Source organism: Chiroxiphia lanceolata, chromosome 6 (assembly GCF_009829145.1).
Source record: "Chiroxiphia lanceolata isolate bChiLan1 chromosome 6, bChiLan1.pri, whole genome shotgun sequence".
Classification (NCBI taxonomy): domain Eukaryota; kingdom Metazoa; phylum Chordata; class Aves; order Passeriformes; family Pipridae; genus Chiroxiphia; species Chiroxiphia lanceolata.
The window spans coordinates 49,256,640-49,279,058 of NC_045642.1; the positions used below are offsets into that span (position 1 = coordinate 49,256,640).

Below are 22,419 nucleotides of genomic sequence, written 5' to 3' on the forward strand. Positions count from 1 at the left end.
CTAAACTAGTAAAAAGACATTACACCAACAGACTCTTGAACAGTATTGCAAGGCCTGGGCTGTACTGGACAGACTGAACATGCTGCAGCCCTTGCAGCAGCACTGTCCTGGTCCTGTACCTGCTCAGGCACAGCATGATCACATCTATGTGGCACACAATGGTCACAAGGCCAACACAGCTTTTGTGTGCATCCACTTCCACAAGCTCAGTTGAAAAGATACGTATTTTCAGAAGCACAGAAAAAGCAGAGATGCACTGATTTCATCGTACAGGCTGAAGAAGAGGAGACCCAGCACGACCTCTAAAAAAAGCAATTGCAGCACTTATCAAAAGAAAGCAGAGAGTTGGAGCATTCAGCTCACCTGTTAAGCAAGACTGACAACCCAGGTATAGTTTCCTCACCCAGAAGGAACTGAAAGCCATATGAGGATGTCACACTTCACTGGCAGGAGAAAGGTCCTCCAGTCAATGCAGAATCATCACTGTTCAAAACCCACCAGCAACTCTAACCTGCCCTTTTTGGCTGAGGTGGAAAAAGTATCAGCAGCAGGGACCAGTGGAAGGATCTGTCACCAGCGAGGAACAAGTGCCATCTCTACCTCCTTTTTAGTTAACTTAGTTAACTGATACCCAGCCATTCAGACTTTGCATGGTCTGTAAGTCATCACAGCAGGCTCACGAACATGTAATCTCCTTTGAGTTTCAAATTGCTTTGTACTTAAAATTAAAAAGTTCTGGTTCCCCCTTTATAGCTGCCAGGGTTTTTTCAGCCACTTAAGGATGTTATCATAAAGGAAAGGGTGTTACAAAATAAGCTCATCTAGGTCACAGTAAAGAACATTTTCCAAGCTAATCTGAAGTACAAATGACCCCTCTACAATCAACATAAATTCTCTACAGAATGCAGTTAGCTTGTTCTCTAATCTTTGCCATCAGTAAGTCAATGAACAATTTTAACACTAACTATGCTGAGGTTACAGGACAGTAGATTTGTGCAATGAAGCTTCTTGTACGAGAAAACAATTTCAGATGCACTTAGACCTTTGAATAAAGGAAGCTCTTGGCTTCAATCAGCAATTTATGACAAAAGCAAAACTAAAACGCTTCTCAGATTGCAAAGTCAGACAAAAATTCCTCTACAAGAGTTGTTTTCCTTACATTTCAGTCTCTTACAGTATTAGCTCAGTCCCAATGGCATCTTTTCCATTCCCTCTTGGGATGACTCTGTCAAAACACTGTAAATAACTTCTTTGGACTTTGGCAAGGTACCAGGAAGAGGAATACTTTTTTTTAAAAAAGGTCTTCACCAACTACTGAATGCCCACCTTACAACATGCACTCAAATGAGGACCCTATGTATACGTTAATGTGTGTAACAACTTTAAATTAGACACAAACTTATTGAGGGAAGCACATCAACTCAGAAACTAAATGAGGTAACTGTAATTTACTGAAGCAACCTTAAAATGAAAAAAATGATCAGTGAACTTGTCAAGTTAGACAATGAACTATCATGGATCCTTAAATAACAACCAAAAACAGTGTAAGGTAAGTCCATTGCTTAGCAATGACAGAAGCAGTCTATAGTTTGTATATAGGGGTAGTTTCTGCTCTCACACTCATAACTCTGTTGTGCCAGTTTTCAAAAGAGTAGTGCCCCAAGTTCGGGTTTTTTTTTATTGTGAGAGAAACGTGAGATATCTTACTGACTGATTCGCTGACAGCACTGCCTCAGGATCCTACAGGTTAGCAAGCAAACTTTTACCAAAAGCACAGAGGACACATTCTCTAGACAGGCTTTTATTCACCTATAATATGAGCAACAATTAATTCTTTTGACTCCTTCACAAAAATAACCTTAACATAAGAAAAGAACCATTAAAGTAAAATGTACTACAGCATCACCATTTCAGTGACCAATTTGTATACTGAAGGCAGGCTTGAGTTTGCTTTGTTTTTAAAGCACAGTTGAGTCACAGAAAGCACAGCTGGATACAGAGCCTCCTAGGAACTAAATCACCGTGCTCTACAGGCAGGTGAGCAGGAGGGGAAGCAGCAGAGCACAAGATATGACTACCATGAACAAAACTGCTTCACAAAACTGCAGAGACAAAGCTCACAGCTTTCATGGTTCCTCAGGTTTTGGGATTTAAACAGATTAATTACTATGTCAGTACCACACCGTTTTTAAATATACTAACAGTTTCTTCCCTGGTATGAATCTGAGCAACACAGACATTCACAGGAACCTGCCAGAGGAGGCTTCTCTCCAGGCTCCCCCCAGTTTATGGAAGGAAAATTAATTGTTACTCTCAATCTTCTTCTCTTTGACAAGAGCTTTCCAAAAGGAGGGACTCTATTCCACCACTTGCTGAGGGGTTGCTTAGGGCAGATCATGCCCTTACGTATCCAGTGACTACTTCAATCCATTTATTAACCGTGGCTGGTTCACCAGGCATAGCCAGCAGAAAACCACATTAATCTGATCCAGAAAGTTCAGGAGCAGTCTCCTTCATGACAAGTCATATGAGGGAAGAGGGATGAAAAAATAAAAATAATTTTAAAAAATAACATACCATAGCTCTCAAATTTTCAATAAACATGACCTTATGTTAAAGAAACACACCTTTTTGATAAACCAGTTCACCTCATTTTGGAGAAACTATGCTCATAATCATCTAATTTTCTCCTGGTGCTCTCCTGTCCTCCTCAGACTGAAATTCTAGATCAAACAATTTCCACCCTACACTACTAATTGCACTGCTTTTGGTACCAGTGCAAAATTACCTCCAGCAGCAAATATTATCAAAAAATAGACAGTGATTAAAAATAAACTGTCAAAAAGTCCACAAATGTTTTCCATCAGAAGTCAGTACAAGAGATATTGTAAAATAACAACCAAAGGCATAAAAAACATCTACAGCTTGTGCAGAAACCCCTTCTGTCTGATCTGTCTGTGTTTGGACATACAGCAAAAAGGTCTACACTGTTGCAAAGAGAAATTAAAAGAAAAATCAGGTGTATTGCTTTCACTAGAAATGCAGAGTTAAAGTGAATAATAAATATTCATTCTAGCCAAAGGCATCATTCTTGAAATACAGTCCCCCCTGGAGAGAGAAAAAAAAGGGGTTGGGGTGGGGGGAAAAGTTCAGTTGTTCTAATTAAGTTGAAACCACTCTTCAGTCTTCTGCTATATTTCCATGAAGGCAATCAGGCTCAGAAAAACATTTCCAGCTTGCGCTGTGTTTGATTGTGCCCTGTTTTACACAGAGGTAGCTGAAGTACATCTGCTGAAAGTTTCTCTGACTTAAGGCTAAAGAACCTTTATATAGGAAAACCTAAGAAACTTTAGGGCCTAATGTCTCTAAGCACCAGGTTTTATTGGAACCATTCAATCTTGCAACATAAATATGTTTATCTCCTTTAATTGTGAAGTGCCAGAAGAGCAAACAAGCATGCAATATCTCCAGATACAATTATCTCAGGTCACAGATCAAAGGAGTAAGCAACTCTTGCAGAAGCTGGAGAAAGGAAGACTCAACATATACTGAAAAAAATTCTTCAAGCTGCACTGATGTTTTGCAGAGTCCTGTGAAGTTCAGACCCACCAGGACCCTCACTGAGGAAGGCAGGCATACAATTAGCACCTTTACTGTTCTGATGATATTCTCTATATATAAAGTTTCCATTTGAAGAGACCAAATCTGAGCTATGGTGGATACATAAGTCATTGCTCCCAAAAAAACATCTCTGTGGAACAAAACCACAGGACTGAAGACAAGGTTACAACTGTTGTCACAGGAATGAGCTTGCAGCTCTGCCTGAGTAGAGAACTTCATGACTGCACCCCCAGAACAGAAAAAGGATGGGGCATTCATCTGGGAGAGGACATCTGGGAGGGTCAGAGGTACAGTCACCCTTGTCATGGTATCATATTAATTCCCTATTTTTCCTACTCTTAAGAAAAAATTTCAGAAAAGGTCAAAAGAGCTACATGCATATTTGTACTTCAACACTGACTTTGCAGTTTCAGCAAAACTGCAAATGAGATAGGCTGGTTTTAAAATAAGGTATTTCCTGAGTCACGTCTCCAAACACATTCCATGTGCCCTGTTTTTATACCGTATCACAACACCTGCAATCAGTGAGACAAATAATCCTATTGTTTAATGCAGACCCAAATTAAAGCCAGGTCTTTGCTGGCCCATAGGCACCACTGCAATAACCATGATTCATAAAAGCAATGTCTAATTGTCATTTTGTGCAAAGACTGGGACTGTATGCTCCAAAGAGGTAAATACAGAGTTTTACATCCCAGCGTCTCTGTGAGGGTCTTATTTTTATCCATACTGTTTCTTGAAGAGGGATTTATGAAGCTTTGCAGTTCACAGAAGTATCTGGGAAGACATATGCTGATGACAGAAAGAGTATCATACACAGCAATCTTAAAAAATTAACAGCCCTGTTTTCCTCCACACATTAATCTTGCTCTAAGTCTCTCCCCTCAGATAGCTCAAAGCAACTTAAATGGCATTCCATTACATAGAATATTACCTACATTAGGAAACAGAGGTAGAATTGAATTTCTAAGGATCTTGCCCAAAGTACCTGCAGTAAGTGACAAAGCAAGGCAACTCCACACTGCAATTTCAGTCTCATTACAGCCACCAAAATTTTTGGCAGAGGTCCCACAGGGACTGGATTTTCACCCAGGACTTCCCAACTCCCAGCCTTCAGCACTGTTAGGAATCACTGCCTCACCACTACATACCAAGGAATCAAAGGGGCTGGGCAGAGCTGGCTCCATGGGCCAAAGCAGTACAAGCTCAGACCTGACAGCCATTCATCACATGTTAGTTACAGATTTCTAAATCTTAGTAATGTTTTCACTCACCCAGGTAACTTCTGCAACTGACTGTAGAGCCCACACCTCTCCTAGGTCACTGGGATTCACCGTCCAAAGAAAGCAGACAAAGTAGAGACTCTCTCTGAGACACAAAAATTTCTTCATGGTTCTCTCATTCACTCCCCAAGAGCAAAAATAAACCTAAATGCATTTTGATTCATCTTACTCTAATTTTTAAAGAATAAGTGTTTATTTATTTTATCTGCTTAATCCACATGGTAGAAATGTTATGTAGTTTTGTCTTCCTTCCTTGCCCCAACAGATGTGTATTTATTCTTCTTCCCCACTGGACCTGAAAGGCCCATGCTGTACCTTACTGAACAGCCTGCTGATGCAATATAAAGTAAAATCATGCCAAAATCATCCCTCCCTGCACTAGAACCTGTGCTTCATTCCTGCTGGGCAGTGCTGCTTCTCAGCTACCAAGAAGGTCTCACACAGAGGGATCTCTCCTACTCAGAAGGACCAGAGGAAGGATTCTGCCTGAGATTTTTTCTTCCACAGTCCTGCTATTTCTGGGTTTGAAGCTGAGATTAATGGACTTTTTTGAAAGACCCCACTTTGTGTGCTTAGAACACTCTGGTGTAGCACTGACATTAAGAAGTATCAGGATCTTTCTACGATTTTAACCAGTGGCCCCTCACCTTGAGGCACATACAGAGTACCTAACACAATCCAGACTGGGGAGGGTTGGAGGGCTTCTACAGCATCATTTCCAAAAATGCACTGAAGGCAAAGCAGGCTGCCACTCTCAGGAGAATATGCACTTTACTGAGGGCCTGGCATGCACGTAAAAATAAATTTTCTTCTCCCAGTACTAGAGAGCCAACTCTCCAACATCTCAACAACTCTGCTTGTTTTGGAAGCTTTCCAGTCACATCTTTCTGTATATGCTATCGGATATATATTTTATAAGCTCCTTTTCTCGGTTAGAAGACTGTTTCAAGCTTATTCCATTAATACTTCATGTGAAAATAAACCACTCCTCATTTCAAGAAAACAACTGTTCCCTGGCAACAAATAGTGGAAACCATTGTCATTAGTATTTTACTTTGATTGAAGAATTAAAAAGTGCTGAGGGAACACTGAATTCTCTTTTGCAGGCTTCAAGAAAACCTGTAGCTCAAAGGACAGTTTTCTTCTCCAAAGAAAAAGATTACAAGTATCTCAATTCCCAGAGAGTTGGGGGGAAAAGGAAAAACAAAACAGCAGTCGAGACCATTGTAACTACTACAATCAGCTGGTTCCACATTGGAAAACATGTTATCCTGCATATCCCGCTGCTATTAAGAAGTGTGCAGCTTGAAATACAATGACTAATACCACTCTTATAGCCACTGACTAGAACATCTTTCTATTATAAAAGAGCATTAGTGTTCATTTGAACCAAAAATATCTACCAAAAATAGGAAATCTTCACTATTTTAGAATTAAAAAATGTGAGCAAGAGCTCTAGGAAAGCTTGGGTGTGGAAGTGCTTGAAACAGTTTTGAAGTCGCGAGACATACGAAAGCTCCAAGTTTTGTCACACAAAGACTAAATTGGCAATTTGTCAGAAGCCAAAGGACTGAAGCTAATTATTCTGGGTTTGCATAGCTTGTGAAACAAAAATAAATGCATGTCCCCACCAGAGGAACTTATGATGATTTCCACTTCACTGCACGTGTTTTCAATCTTACATTCTTCAAACTAAGCCAAACAGATTTTTCTTGAAAAACAAGGTAGATGGAGATGTTCGCTCTCTCTTGCCAGCTTACAAAGTCATAAGAAACTGGATACTTTACTGGCTAAAGAAAAACTGACAATTTTCAATCCTAAATTTGGTCCTCCACTAATCTGGTGGATGGCAGGGGGGAGGGGGAGGAATTGAACAAGATGAGAAACAGCTTTACCATTTAGACACTATACAAAACACTTCATTGCTAGATTTCATTATAGAAAATAGCTTTTTTTTTTTTTAATAGTAAATGCCTCATCAGGAATCCACTGCATGACTTCATAGGCAGCCTTTCCCTTGAAAGAGTGATGAAAGAATTCATTAAGAAATGTTTAAATTTAAGCATTTTCTGGCAAGTTCCCCCAATGCCAGTGCAATGGGTGCTCTGCCTCAGCCTTACCAGCTGCTGCCTGCCTAGCAACTGCCTGCAGGCTGTGGCAGATGGGCTTCGGTCATGTTTGCCACCTGTTCAGAGCATCTCTACCCTTTTTCTGGCCACCAGTTCAGGCCACTCCAGCTGAGAAGGCAGCTGTGAAGGTTAGGAAGAGCTGGTAAGAAAGGAGAAGGTACATAAATGCCACAGGAACTGCAAGAGCATTACATTCAGAATACTTTAAATGCAGCCTAAAGATTAAACACAGCTGAACCGGTGCTGTCTTTCACTGGAAGAGAGCCAGCAACACTAGGCCTGCTGACCACCTTCATCTGCTCTTCCCTTCCCTTCATGCCCACACAACAGCAGGAGCTCATGGCCCCACACCCCTTCTGAGACAACTGGAGCTGGAATTCCTGCTGCACAGGTTTGCAGCACAGCTCCCAACAGCACTGAGGTCGGTACAGCAACAGGCTCCCCAGAGGAAACGGGACATATCCTTCAGTCTTCCCTCCTGTAAAACTGGAACAAGAGTGCTTCCTTAACCTTATGGGGTACAAACAAGTAAGCACCCTAATTGAAAAAGCACTTTGATACTGGGGTAATGATTGCTTAAAAAATTAAGCAAATGACATGTCACAAGGTAGGAGATACAGCAGAGTTCTGTTAAGGGACTATTTTAAAGCCAGTAAGCTGCTTTTTGGCGGTTTGTTTTTTTTTATAATATATCGTTGGTTTGCAGCTGTCCCACTGCCTTGGATTTAAGCCGCAGCAAGCAAATCTAGATCCAAAACATTGCCAGATCTTAAAGATGCTGCTACTCAGCAGTTCTGCCATGGCCACTGGAAAAACAGAAATGAGTTAATCCTGCTCAGGCTCACAAATGTTTGGGTGCAGGCTCAGACTCATACTGTCTTTGGAAAGCTCATAACCTTGAAAGCTTTTTATTTAATTAATCTACTGCACTATCTTTTAAGCTAGCTAGCTTGATGGATGTTACTCAGTTGTACCATATAATGTTGCACATTTCAGCTCCTGTACCTTGCGTTCACAGTGAATTCTTATTATGTCAGAATTTAATCAGTATTTCTAAAAAAATTCCAATTACTTATCACCACACAACCTGAGAAGTTTTTCGTTTGTTTTCAGTGTGATGCTTTAATAATGTCTTACTGCTGGATAAAGGAGCATGCCTGCTTAGCATCCCACTGCCAGTCCTAGTCTTCCATTATTTCTCTTTGGACGATGTGTATGTTTCCCCACTCAATAAAAATAGAAAGCTGGAACCACTCTTTCTGATGAAAGAGGAAGCCTGAGAGAAGACAAAACACTAAACTTGAACACAAGTCACAGAATGTTAATTGGTGTCTAGCAGCAGCTTGCTGATGATCTGTACGCCACAATTGGCTTTAAGAAAGCAAAATAAAAGAATGAAATCTGTCTAGGCAGAGGAATATCCTAAATCCTCACTGCAGGAAGGAAACAGAAGTCACGCAGATGCTTACTTCAAGACTTCCCCTTAGTAGTAGAAAATCTTTTCCTGCTCCTTTGGAAAAGAATAATCTGATGTTTGTTCACAGAAGTCAGCATATACCAGTCCATTGCGCTTTGCTCTCTAAAAGCCAGTAACTAACCCTTACTTTCCAATTCACTAATTATTACTGGAAAGTAAGTCTACATTCAGAAAAATTCTGAATTTATGTAAAGAAGAAATCAGGTGAACATCCTGTGTATTCTTATGTTTTGAGTTACTTGCCTATTGTCAGGTCCAAGAGCTGGTTTCTCTCTAATAGGATAGATTCTTTAAAAGAGGAGAAGAGGAAACAAATCAAATAAATGCTGCTGCTTGACACAGGAAGAAATATTCCCTCTGTCAAATAAACTTTGTCCACCAGATGGACACCAAGACAATGCTCCACCGAGAGGTAGGGCTAGTGGGATGGATCAGGTGAGGTGACTCAAGCAAAGGTTTCTAGTAATAAAGGATGGAAAAACAGCCCACTTTTGATACATTCCCTCCTGGCTAAAGTGCATGCATCAAGACATATGAAGCAACACATAGGTGATAGGCAAGGAGTGATCACACACACACATCCATCCATCCATCCTGTTCTGGCAGAGCAGCAGGTATCAGTGTTTGAGGTATGCCTTTGGGGCACAAATTCCCAGTACAGGTTAGTCTGACATTTCAACCATGCTGTGATATTTGAGATCATAAACCATTTTTACAGGGACAAAGTCTGGTCTAGTTCTGTCCAAATGTTTCCCAAAACGCTCTTCCTATAAAGAAATACTTTCCAATAATTTTGTATCTGTCTGATGACCGGCCATTAAGCTACACAAGCATCAGACAACTAAGAGGCAACTTGTGGAATTCTTTTAATCCACAAGGTAAAATGGAATTTGCCCTCTGCTCAACTAACTGGTGCATCATTGAATTCATCTCATACAAGCCCCTTGCTGCTTAAATGTACAGTGCAAGTGCAAGGTACATATAACAAATGCAGGCATTGGACTGTAATACCCTTCGGTATCATTGAAATAACAATGTCCTCTAGACAGTGACACAAATATAGGCTAGCTTCTTGTCCTTTTAATACCATGCAGTTCTCAGACAACCACTCACACCCAAAAGACAGACTCTGCATTTTAACTAGCAATGAGAATTTTCTAAAGCCTTTTCTGACAAGGGGATTCTTTAAAATAACATGGCCTGACTTTTCAATTTATTTTTTGTTAAGTACTTTTCTCCTGCTCCCTGCTGGTGTTGAGAAGCACCTTTCACATGGATTTAAGAGCAACCTCAATTATCAGTGGCTGACAAACCATTTTCCTCTCCCCTGTCCTCTCTATTGAGGCAGTTTCATCTCTCTTACTGAGGAACTCACTGACCACCTTATGGTTCAAAACGAGCACTAGGTAAGTACCAGCAAGAGTGAAACCTATGACATACAGCTATTCTAAGTACAAAGAATAGGCCAGAAGGAAAGAGCATGCTCCCCCTTCCTCTTCTAGGGCTACAATGTGACAGCAGACAGGGTAACATAATTCCTTTCCCAAGCTGACACCATCCTTTAAGTAACATCTTGTGTGAAATATGACCATTCAGACCTGGGAAAGAACAAAGGTAGCCAACACCTGAACTTATCTGTAGATGGGCTACAACTTAAAGGCACTTTAGTATCATTTCACTGTTCACTGGGTTACAAGAACATTCCTTCTGCCATACTTTTTTTTTTTCAAAGGGTAGCTCCTGTTTCTGTTAAGCCTGACTGCCTGTGAAAGCAATTTACAGAGTAATATCACCTAATCAACTATCCAATCTTATTAACTGACAGACACAAGAAAAGCCCAACTGAATTCCCACTTTCACCAGGGCACCTCTTAAACTAGATGGCACGTGAGCTCAACACATGCTTCACAAAAAGGGGATCCCATTTTCCCAAAACCAGTATCTGTTACAGAGAATTGAATGGAAAAGAAAGAAAAATCATTAAGCTGAGGTCATATTGACATCTAAATGACAGCATTTAAAACCAGTAAACCTTCCTTACGAGACAATAGAGTTTTTACTCACCTGTACTACTTCTACTCCTCTTTTCCTGAAAAAAAGAAAAAAAAAACAAGTAAATGTTAGTGTTGGAAACTTGAGGAAAAAGTAAAAACAGAAACTAATGGAAAAGGGTTGCTTCATACTAGAATGCAAACAATAAAAATCTGCACTAGTAAATAACCTAATTCAAATTCAGGAAAGCACTTGTTCAGTTTCATTCCTTGTCTAGGAAGCACTTCGGCAGCTTCTGAATCATGGACTCATAAGTGACCCAAGATGCATACTAAGCAGCTGGGACTGACAGGGCTGCTAGGTGAGCACAGGTAGGAAATGGCTGATACCAGGGAGGGAGCATCTCAATTTTAATTAGATCTAGCTTGCTTTTCATTTCTCATGTGCACGCAGAGTGTGCAAATGGCACCAAAGCACATTCCACATCTTTTATTTTAATCCAAAGATACATGTATAAATGTCAGGGAGAATGAACACAGCACCTTGCAGCCATTTATCCTCTTATTTACAGCCTTGTTCTACCCCCATCATCTTGATACACAGGATGCTTCCCTGGATTTCAGTTCAAAGACTTGCAGTCAGTCTGACTCCTGCAGGAGAAGCGTCCAAATACTTGGGGTTTGTCAGAAAGGTCCAAGCCTCTGGCCATATGGAGAATAGCTCCAGTGATCCTGAACTGCCAGGGATAAGAGACTGGAGAAGCCTATTAATTATACACCAAAATGTTTAGAACTGCAATGGGTAGAGCCAATTTAGGCAGATCTGTAGAGACAGCTGTCTACTCTGCAGGTATGAGAACTGAGGTTCAGGTACATGCAGCCAGTCAATGTTCAGTCACAATCTCAACAAGTTATCAAGCAAAATAAACCATTTCTGGACTAGTCTTAAGAGCGGAACTGAATCCCTGGCACAATGCCTAGCCATCCCTGCTCCATGCCCTCCTCCCAATATATGCAGGCTATTTAATTACGTTAGAACCTTCTCCTCACTTTGAAGACAGGAAATTTAACTTAAAAATCAAAAGCCTCATCAAGTACAAGACAGGAATCTTTCTTCCTTGTTCCCATTAGCCCGTATGTGAAAATCAAAGACCCTTTTTGGGGAGGTCAGAGAACAGGACCGCCTAACTCTGCTCTCAATGCTTTTCTATCCAAGAGCGTCTGTGTTGTTGTCCATAGTCACAAATGCTGCACACTGCTGAATACACAATGGCTCCCCCAGTTTTCCTCCCAGTACAGTAGTTCTTTCTTCTGGGAGGCCATTACAAAGATGCCCAAAGGGACAGGCGATCAATCAGCATCTATGACACAAATTGCTCCCTTTTCCACTTTACCAGTCTGGAGTTTCTCTGGCCTAGAAGCACCATTCGGTACACAGGCACAGGAGAGAGCTTGTTGTTGCTCAGTAAGGAAATTAAAAAGAAAATGAAACCAAGCACCTCCTGCAAAGAATTTCAAAGCCCTCTTGCAGATAACAGTAGCTGTTAAGTGGTGGGTGATTAATATATTGCCATTACAGTGTGGGAAGCATTGCTGCAGATCATCACCTGAGGCTGGCCAGATGTGTTCCAACTGTGAGGTAAGAAGAAAATATGAATTTTGTAGAGAAAGAGTTAATAGCCAAATTGTTGAAACCATTATTTTCACAGAGCTAATGAGAAAAATAAGAAAAATTAGGTGGGGAATGCTGTTTCATAAATTAGGGCTGCAGCCTACTCAGAAGCATTCCAAGTATTCTAAGCTAAAACTTAAAATAACCAAATCAGCTCCATTTTTGCTGTGTATGCCCTGGAGTAAACAGAACTAGGAACTGCCATTGAAATACACTACGCTTCAGACAGGCCTGCTCCAGAGTCCCTGGAAGAATAGTGACAAATGGCAAAAGCTGCATTTCTTGTCATGGCTGCATACACACTGAATAAGCTTTATTCTACCTTGAAGAAAAAAAAAATGCAAGTTGGGTGCCAAACCCACTTGAGAAAGAGTCAGTCCAAAGGTTTTCTGTAATCCCCCCAAAATGGACTTTGTAAATTTTCTGGGACTGACTGAAACCAATTGTATTGCCCCAGCAGAAGGGAAGAAGCCAGACCAGCCAACAGGTAGAAAGAAGGGGTGCCTGCTCTTAGGTATGACGTCACACATGTTTAAAAAGGTACAGGAAGGAGGAAGCAATTTCCAAGGCTGGCTTGGTCTTCCCCTTTTTCAGAGGGGGGCAGGATGTCCTTCTGGTTACCTGAAATACGATACTTTTTCTATTTAAACTCAGGGGACCAGAAACCATAGAAGCTTGCATATTTTGAGGATTAGTTAATTTGGGAAAAAATCCTCTACCAAAATAGCTTTATTTGAGAATAAGTTATTTTAAAAACAAGAAGTATCCAAACAACCAGGATGCCAACGCACCTCAGTTCTGGCATTAGTAGATTTTTTTCACCTTAAAGACTTCCTAAGCCAGCAACTCTAGGCTTTTCAGCCAGGCAGGTCACAGCTGCAGGCTCAGGGCAGCAAGACATCTCTTATGCAACCAAGCATGCAATACCATCCAACCACACTAACTGCCTTACGTCACCTGTGAAAGGGCTTAGGGTCAGGCACAGAAAGAAAGTCGATCCTATGCACAAGAAACTCTAGGACCTTCAAAAAAAAAAAAATTAAACAGAGAGAACGAAGCAGACTGTGGGCCACAAGCAATTCCCCAGCAAGGGGCTGCCTGTGCAAGACACTCAATGGAGACAAGACATTTGCTAAATGAACTGCTCTGGGAGCCTGACAGAGCCATGGACCAGCCACCACTTCTTCCTATTGTGCTTTAAAAAGAAAAATACATCTACAGCCCTGGTGTATGTTCTTTTGGGCTGTTTCTTTAGCAGAGGACAGGCAGGGCATGATGGACAGGACAGGATGGGATGACTATTTCATTTGGTGTACTGACCACTACTCTTGTGTCCCTCGTGGTGTTGTCCATGATCCTTCTTTCTTCCCATGTAGTTTGAAACTGAGCTACTGCCTACCAGGGGAAGGGCTCCCATTCCCAGCTGGCCTGGCTGCCTCCTGACTTTCGCAATGGCTATAGAAAAGGCAATAGACTATACAAATCTCACAGCAAGTCTTTCTTTCTGAGGAGAAAAGAAAGATAGTTATTAGCTGTATTTCCCTTCTCCCTCCAAAGAGGCAACAGAACTGTGTCAAAGAGAGACTGTGTCTGCACACTTCCATTGAACAGGTACTTGAAAAACTGTCAGTTCTAAATTATATTCCCAAAGGTAACTAGCTTTAAAATACATTTTGTTCCAAAAATCATCTAGACAGGGATCTTGTACTCCAATCATCAGCCTAAGAAAAAAAAAACATATTAGCAAATTTTAAAAAACCTCTGAGATAAAAGAGAAGGAAGGAAAAAAGTGAATGTGATAAAACTAAACTCCTAACTTCCAGGAAAGCTTCAATGTCTTCAAGTGGCACTGTATGCCTAAAGCTATGGAAATCTATACAGGACCAGGACACATTACTGACTGGCATTGCATGTTCCCTTCCTTCAGCACACAGCTCTGCTGAATCACACACTGTAACACTGACAGGAAATCCAGAAACAAGTAACCGCTGCGTTAGCCTGAGATACCGAATAAAAACCAGAAGCTTGTTATGACTTATTAGTTCTATACTTGAAACCAGTGAACAACTCTACTGGATAATGCAAGACTCACTGTATACAATAGCAACTACCATAATTACCATGCAAGTTGACTTCATGTTTAAGTTGGAATGATATATGGATTTAGAAAAGAATTCAATATCAAGTTACTAAAAGCACATTAATCGGTGTCTTGAAATCGATGTTTTACCACAGCCTCAAACTATGTAGAATAGCTGGTTTTTGGACTTGGGGATGGGGGTTTTTTAACATCCAAAGTAAACAGTTTGGACTAATTCCCCACAGCATCTAGGACCTGAACATTATGGTGAATGACAGTTAAAAGAGAAAATGACTATCAGGTTGTGTATCATAGTCATGGTTAAATTAAACAACTTATTTTTGCTGTCTGGTCTGAGTGACAGACTGAAAAATGCCAAATGGAATTTACAATTTCAAAAGTAAAAGGCACTCTTTCTATCCATTTCAATAGTCTAAGAAGTTATTAGTGCATGCAGTGAAGTTCCTTTTCTCAGACATGAGAATATTTCACTTCAAAAATTTTCCATATAAAGAAGGGGCTAATAATAATAATAATAACAGTAATAATAATAATAATATTAACGTATTGCTTTGATATAAAAAAATAAAAGTATTTTCACAGAAAAGCAATACATTGGCATCAAAGGGAGTTTATAAATATTAATGCATCAGAGCAAAAACCTGCAGCCACTCAAGACTTTCCACCACACTGAAATGATCAGACATGAAGAAAGGCACCAGGCAAGCAATACCAAAGCAAAGCATGAAAACCAGCCAGGACCGGCCAGCCACAACCTCGTGGGCAGCCCATTTCGCCTCCCGGCACAAAGGCAAGCTCAGCTCCATTGCCTTAGCTTTTCCATCAGCAGAATATTCTGTGTTTTTGTTATTAAATATTTGTGACAATCCTTGCTTTTATTATTTTTCATCACTGATGGACTCCACCTTATTGTCTATCAGGGAAGCAACCAAGCGGCAACTCCAACATTGGGGTGCTTGCTCCAGGGGCCCCAGCTCACAGCCACAGCCATCAGTGCACATGGAAGTTGCTTGAGGCCATCTGAAACCCAGCAAGATTCAGCTGTAACAGAGGGACTTTTTGTGTTTTTTTTTTTTTTTTTTTTGCACACAGATTGTCAAACAAGCAATTAATCAGAGTAATTTTTACCAATTTGTATCCAACTATACTATACTTCAGCAAGCTTTTCCCCAGTAATCAGTATTTTGAAAAGATTTATGACTGAAGTGGATGAAAAGCTGGCATTTGGGAGAGGGAGTTCTCAATTTTCTCAGCCTGTAAAGCACCACAGATCCAAAGGAGAAGGGAAATAGAGTGCACCTTTACAATCTGGTAGGAACAGATAATGTAGTATGGGGAGAAAATATCTCACCTAAAACTCTAAGTGCTTTTCAGATGGGCTGTAAAAAAAATCCCAAGACTTTGGGCTGTCACAGTAGACTGTCCAAGTAGGATAAAACCCACAGAGGACAGCCACATTTGTGCGTTTCTTCTTTGTTTCTATTAACAGGAAATGGTCTGATCATACATCAGACACTACAACACCACAAGAGATTTTTACCACCTCAGTCACACACAACATTTGGTAGAACAATCTGATCTTCTCCACATCTTCCAAGCATTATATCATCTCATTTACAGCCATTAAAAATGCTTCTTAAGAGTGCTGTATCAGAACAAAGTGCCCTGAAAGCAACTAGAAAATAAGAGAGGACCTTGGTAGAGCAGCAGCAGCATCACTCTGGTATTCACCTGCAGTGCCACAAATACCCATTACAACAAACATTCACCAGCGGCTCACAGCAAAGATCCAGCTAGAAACCCACTAATCCCTTATCCTGCAAGAGCAATGACAAAGTGAAGCATACAACACCAGTGCTCAGAGGTTCAAGTCAAAGGGAGGAAAAAGCCATGAAAGAAAGAAAACAGGCACTGCAAGCAGTAACTAGGGGAGATAAACTGCCTTTAGTTACTAAGTATTAAGACAGAGTTTCAGTAATGGTTTAATGAAATATTACAGGGTTACTAATTTCAACATTATAAAAAACAGTTAGTGCAGAAATAAAATCTGTGTATCCCAAGTTATAAAATCCATAAAGTCAGTAAATACAAACTCAAAAGGATCTGTTTTCTTTTTAAACTAGGCATTTAAGATGGATCAGCGCTGCTGAGCTCTGCCAGACTCTTTTCTTGGAACGAGTGACCCCAGGTTCTGGGAGCCCATAGTTGCTGCTTTCCCAGCAGGGACATAAAACCTTTAACCACAGCCTTCCAAGAGAAAAAAACCTGAAGAGTCATCAGTGGGAAGAAGGAATGATTAACAGCTGCACAGAAAAATTATTAAAGGCAATGAGTTATTCATCCTATCAGACATTCAGAGACGTATTTAGTACCTGATGACAATTATAAGCAATTGGGCAGGGTTCAACCTCCAGCCATAGGCTTACGCCACCAGACATCATCAGATCCAGTTCTCAGCTATGGCAAGCAGACACACCATGTGATCTCTTTATAACCTTATTAAAAACCAGCCTCAACTCAAACTGTTTTGGCACTATCTTCCATTACAAGATATTAATTTCCCAAAGGTCGGAGTCCTTCAAATTTGCAGGCTAAATCGTTCCAGGATCATCCCTCAGCTTCAATAAACAGCTTGCTTCCTCAAGCACTGCAAAGAGCACACATGTCCTCTCTGTTCCCAGTTCCTTTGTCTCCCCACGACCCCAGTCACCCCAGTGTTAATATGACCCTCTGCAAAAACCAAACACATGACCCATCCCTTTCAAAAGTCAAAGGTCACGAGGCACCAGCGATGACTCAAAGAGACCTGAGAAGAGGCAGCAGAATCACGAGGCAGAAGGCAACATCCCTTCCAGGGACAGACATGGTATTTATCTTTATATATATAAAACTCTCACTGCAGAAGCTATTGGAGGTTTCTAGAAACCTTTGAACACAGTGGGATGGCTCCTATGACTGGAGATTTGGAATGGGAGGATACCAGCTCTTCAGGAAGGACAAGCTGGGGAGACAAGGAGAAAGTGTCACCCTCTATGCCAATGAACAGTTGGAGTGCATGGAGCTCTGTCTGGGAATGGATGAGGAGCTGACTGAGAGCTTAGGGGTCAAGACTAAATAGAGGGCAGACAGGTGACATTACAGTGCTAGTCTGACACAGGCCACCTGACCAGGAAGACTGAGCACATGAGGCCCTGTATGGACGGATAGAAGCAGCCTCACATTCACTATCCCTGGTCCTCATGGGGGACTTCCCAGCAAAATCCATGGGGCAGATACTCCTAGAAACTATAGGAAGTCATGGAAAAGATGGAAGTGATCGGTGACAGCTAGAAAATTGTGCCTGACAAATCTGGTGGCTAAAGGAAGAGTAACTGATGCCATCTACCTGGATTTGTGCAAAGCATTTGACACTGTCCCACATGACATCTTTGTCTCTAAACCTGATATGTGCCTCGCTGTTCTGAGAAGGAGCTTCAGCTGCTCTCATCTTCACCAGATGAGATCACTTTCTGCATGCTGCACAAACACCACCAGTTCAGTATGGCCAGTGAGACAAGGCCCTGCTGAGCCCCAGGTTGGTTCTGCTGGTGTCCTGCACACCACGAGGGAAAATCAACACACACGTCCACTCTTCTAAAGCCAAGGGGTACAGAGAAAAAAGCATGTCTGTCAAGCCAGCTTTCATCTAGAAATGGCTTTTAATCCACTAACCCTGAAACCAAATGCTGTACATCCACTGTAGCGTTCCAAGACTTTGGCAAACAGCCTTGAATAAACCTTTTGGGAGTTTTTATAGAGGCCAGACACCCACTGAGACATGCATGAGAAATGTGTAATACACAAAATGTTTTTTCACTTCTTGGATCTCTAAAAGAGATTGGGCATTTTTTTGGCAGAAATTAGAGACGTATTTAAGTTCAGCAACTTGCCATGCAAAAATGAGTTTATTCATCTCCAGCCAGGCTTCAAGTAAGATATATAGGTGTCTGGGGCTTTTTCCTTTGTGCAAAACTTCATTATACAAGCAAGGGAAACTTAACATGTCTAGTCACTGAAGAAACCCATTTCCAACTCTCTTTTCCCCTCTCCATAAGGGATGGTCCTAATGTATTGGCATTGTACAAGTCAGACATCAAGATTCCCTCAAGTTTCATCACCTCTGAGAGCACTTGTGATTTCTTGTCTCCTACACTCACCAAGTGACCACTCCTTGCATATGCAAGGAACAAATTTTCATTTATGGAATCAGAGTCAGACATAGATTCATGGACATAACCAACAACAGGAGTCTGTGCGGGGAACTCACTACGGCCAGATAGAGACACTGGCACAGATAGCAATCATGTTAAAAGGATATCCATGTAAAGGTTTAGCATATAGTAAGTAAAGACATTCCTAGAAATCTTTTCCCCTCAAACTCTGCATCAGTTTAGGCTCACATAACTCTTCCAGTCAGTTCCTGCTTTGTTTGCTCCCTTTGAGACGCATTTCAAGTTCAGCCTCTAGTTTGGGGCACTTACAAATGTAGCTGTTATTTCAAAGAGGACTGGCTGGTTAAGCCCAAAATAAAAAGCTGGCTAAAAGCAGTTTAGTATCATCTGAAACTGGATTTCACCTTTATTTCACTATGCAGCTCCCTCGAAACACTGTATGAATCATGTAAATGGAAAATGGAAAAGCACTTGGAATCTTAAAAGTGTAATTCTGCAGCCTAGTACTCTACTTGAGAGGGAAAAGATGTTCAGCAGAAAAAACAGTACAAATTAAAGAAATGTGAATTGAATTGCTTTTCTCCATTTGAATAGATGCAGACATTAATACCAATAATGGGAATTTCCTTCCCCTGCAACTGATTCTTCTGCTTGAGTTTACGTAAACATAGATCAAAGAAAAATGATTTTACTTTGTTTGGAAGCCTCATTAGAGAGGCCTGCAACAAAATGAAAGCTTGGCTTTCAACAAGTGATGATCATACTGTTTGAAAATATTCCATTTATTGACATGTGGCCAACTTCCCTGAGAAGGAACAGGATAGTGTTTGATAGCGCTACAGTGAATTATCTTAGCAATGTACACAAACTACACATGATCCTGGAAATGAAATAAAATGTCTGCAACATGCAATACTTGAGTATGGTCCTACTTCCAAGAAAAAGTATCTAAGTGGAGAGACAGCAAGTTAATACATGGGGTTTTTTATAAAGCACACAGAATAATATTAATAGCTGATGTGAACATTGGGGCCCAACACACACCCCCAGGCAAAAAAGTTCAGGTATGAGAACAGAGTTTTCCGTTGATATCATTGGATAGGGCTGCAGTTTGAGGAGGTGGAAATCCAACACATGGAATAAGGCACTGCTGCCAACCTCGTAATATCAAGGCAATATAGGTCATGAAGATTCATAGAAATAAACCAAAAGCTTTGGGCAGGGAAAGGCATAGGATTGTTACACATAGGATCAGTCAAGGTCAGAAAGTGCAAACTTGAAGCTGGAGCAGAGATGAGACAGTGAGACAAAAAGTCTCCATCATTTACCTAAGTTTTTGCACCTGAAAAGCAAAAACCAGTATCTTTAAGAAATCTCCACCCTAGTTGGTGAAAATTCCCAGTCCTGATGTCTAAACCACTTCAGAGAAGCACATCTATGTATGTGTTGCAAATATATCTGTTTTATCAGGAGTTTTATCTCCTTTATATTACAGTAAAGTTTGCTGTTAGAGAAAGACTAAAATTCTCCCCATTTCTTCCAGTCCATAGGCTTCTTGCTTTAAGCAGTAGCATTTGCATAGGTTTGCATGAACACCCATTTTCTTGTTTGCTTCAGTGGACTGAATACAGTGCAGTAAGAGGAAAAAACCCAACCCTTTAATAAATCATAAAACACAAATACTGTCTGTTTTTTTATCAAGCTGTTAGACAAAATATTTACCCTCTGTAAATTAAAGTGAATTACAAAGACAGAAGTTCTTCAACGCAAATTCTGCTTGCTTGCAAGAAATTTAGAGCATCCCATCTCTCTGAACCACTTTTTTTTTTTCTGATTAGCTTCAGCCCTTCTGCAGGCACCACTTTTGCCCAATAGGTCCCCCTCAGAGCTCTGCCTCGGAGCTCACCCACAACATGTGCCTTGCTGTCTCCCACCTCCCTGACCTTCCATGGCACATCTCATTACTCCTCTCACACAGACAGACACTAGGGTACACACACACACACAGAGGGTCCTCTAATTAATCCCACCCTTGTTTTTTTTCTTAACTCAGCCCAGACAGGAGCTGTTACACCCATCATTTCCATCGGTGACTGAGCACATGGGTTTTAAGATGACAATTTTCTCTAATTTGGCCAGAGCATGGAGGAGCTGATATACGACCTCCAAAGTGCTACTACATTTTCTAACCAGACTCTACCCCAGCCCAGATTCAGACCTGCTGGGAGGTCTCTGCTACACTGAGAGATCCAGACAATTTCTTGGGCCTCCTCGGATTTTCTAGAAGTTCCCTCAATAAGCTAAATCATATCAGAGCTGTGCTACTCATACCCTCATTCTCCCTCAAAAAAAAAAAGCCTAAGGCCAACAGTTCACCTGCATCTTTTACATTTGCTTCCCTTTATGGACTTAATCTAGATTTTCTGGTACCTGCCCCTCCCCATTGCAGCACTGGTGTGATCACAACCCGCTGATGAGTTTAAAAGATAACCTAAATTCCTCTTAAAGGAAAAAAAAAAAAAAAAGCTAAATTTCTATTCTAATCTACCAAATTACCATTGTCCTTATCATCACTAAGGAGGCGGACATATAAAGAGCTGATCCAGCTTTTGAGTGGGAGTTGGAGGCAGATGCACCAAGGCATAGTACCAGTTAGTTGTTTTCCTCTGGATTATATTTGTCCAGCACCACCCTGAAACTCACTCTTCAATCCCAATAATTGGCAGCAACTAATTAGGAAGGAAAAATACAAGTGGTTTATTAAATGTTGATTACATGTTTGATTACACATGATCACAGAACAAATCTCGCTTGGACAAGTATATTCATTTTCTCTTGCTCACTTCTTTTGTTTGTAGGTATAAGAAAAAGACACAGTAAAGATGCTGCTGTACCATGCACTGGGATTTCAAGCCTACAGGTGACTGCAGAACACAAGGCAAGGAGAAGCTCACAATTCCTCTGCTGTTTCAGGCTGCTTTCCACATTACTCATCATGGGATGCACATTACTAACTCCCCATGTTCTCTCTTTAGGGCTTCCACATTTGACACACAGAGAATCAACTCAAAGATACTGCCAGAATTACATCACAGGTTAATTGGAGATACGTCGGCATAAAAGAAAGGGACTTGTTACAACTTTTAAATTGCTGTAATTCCAAAACATGTACAAGAACTTAAAGAATCATTCTACATAGGAAAAAATCTGCATTAAACAACAGCTTCAAACGATGTAGAAAATTCTGACCTTAGATCCTTGAACTGTATCTAGTGAGTAATGTGACTTTTGTTCATCCCATTTATTGTCGCTTCAATTATCAAGTACTAGTAAATGAAAATGACCAAACCATGTTATACTATTAAAATTTGCAAACGCACACATTTACCTCTTTATTCTTAGTAAATAAAAATAATATTTGCTCAGAATATTTCCACGAATTGTTGTTTGTGAAGGCAAAAGAAAATCCTTGAAAAACTGTCTGCTTTTATACTCCACTAGCACATCTATCTGCGACAGCAGGATTTTGTATGCAAAGAAGTCTTTTTCCCTGGCAGCATGTTTTCACAGCTCTTTGCACATCAGATCCCTGCAGTCAGCCGTGCTTCATGGCAAAGGAGGCTGCTCCACACCCAGCTTTACGTAACGCCCTTGCACACAGTTGCTCAGCCTTGCTGACTTCACTCTTGCCCTGGGTGGGTATTATCTGCCCACATGGACTTGCAGAGTTTCATGCTTTATCAGCACACAGTCCAAGAGGTGCCAAATACACAGACATCACCTTAAGGTCAGAAGCTAATCCAATTTAGCAAAAAAATTCCTCTTCAAAATCATCCCAGTTGACCACAATTATAAAGTTGTGATGGTTATAAAATGCTAATCAAAACCTCGTGAGAGTTGCACTTGAAGAGACCATAAACCACCACCTTATTTG

The 22,419-nt window shown here is 40.8% G+C and overlaps 1 protein-coding gene across 3 annotated transcripts in view; it reads right to left on the reverse strand.

The window, feature by feature from the left end:
• Positions 1-22,419, reverse strand: part of ITPK1 (inositol-tetrakisphosphate 1-kinase) — a 157,821-nt gene that overhangs the window by 99,893 nt on the left and 35,509 nt on the right. For all 3 annotated transcript variants that reach the window (XM_032689955.1, XM_032689956.1, XM_032689957.1), the window contains one exon: positions 10,575-10,599. In XM_032689955.1, the coding sequence (XP_032545846.1) occupies positions 10,575-10,599 (25 nt within the window). The remainder of the gene's footprint in view (positions 1-10,574; positions 10,600-22,419) is intronic.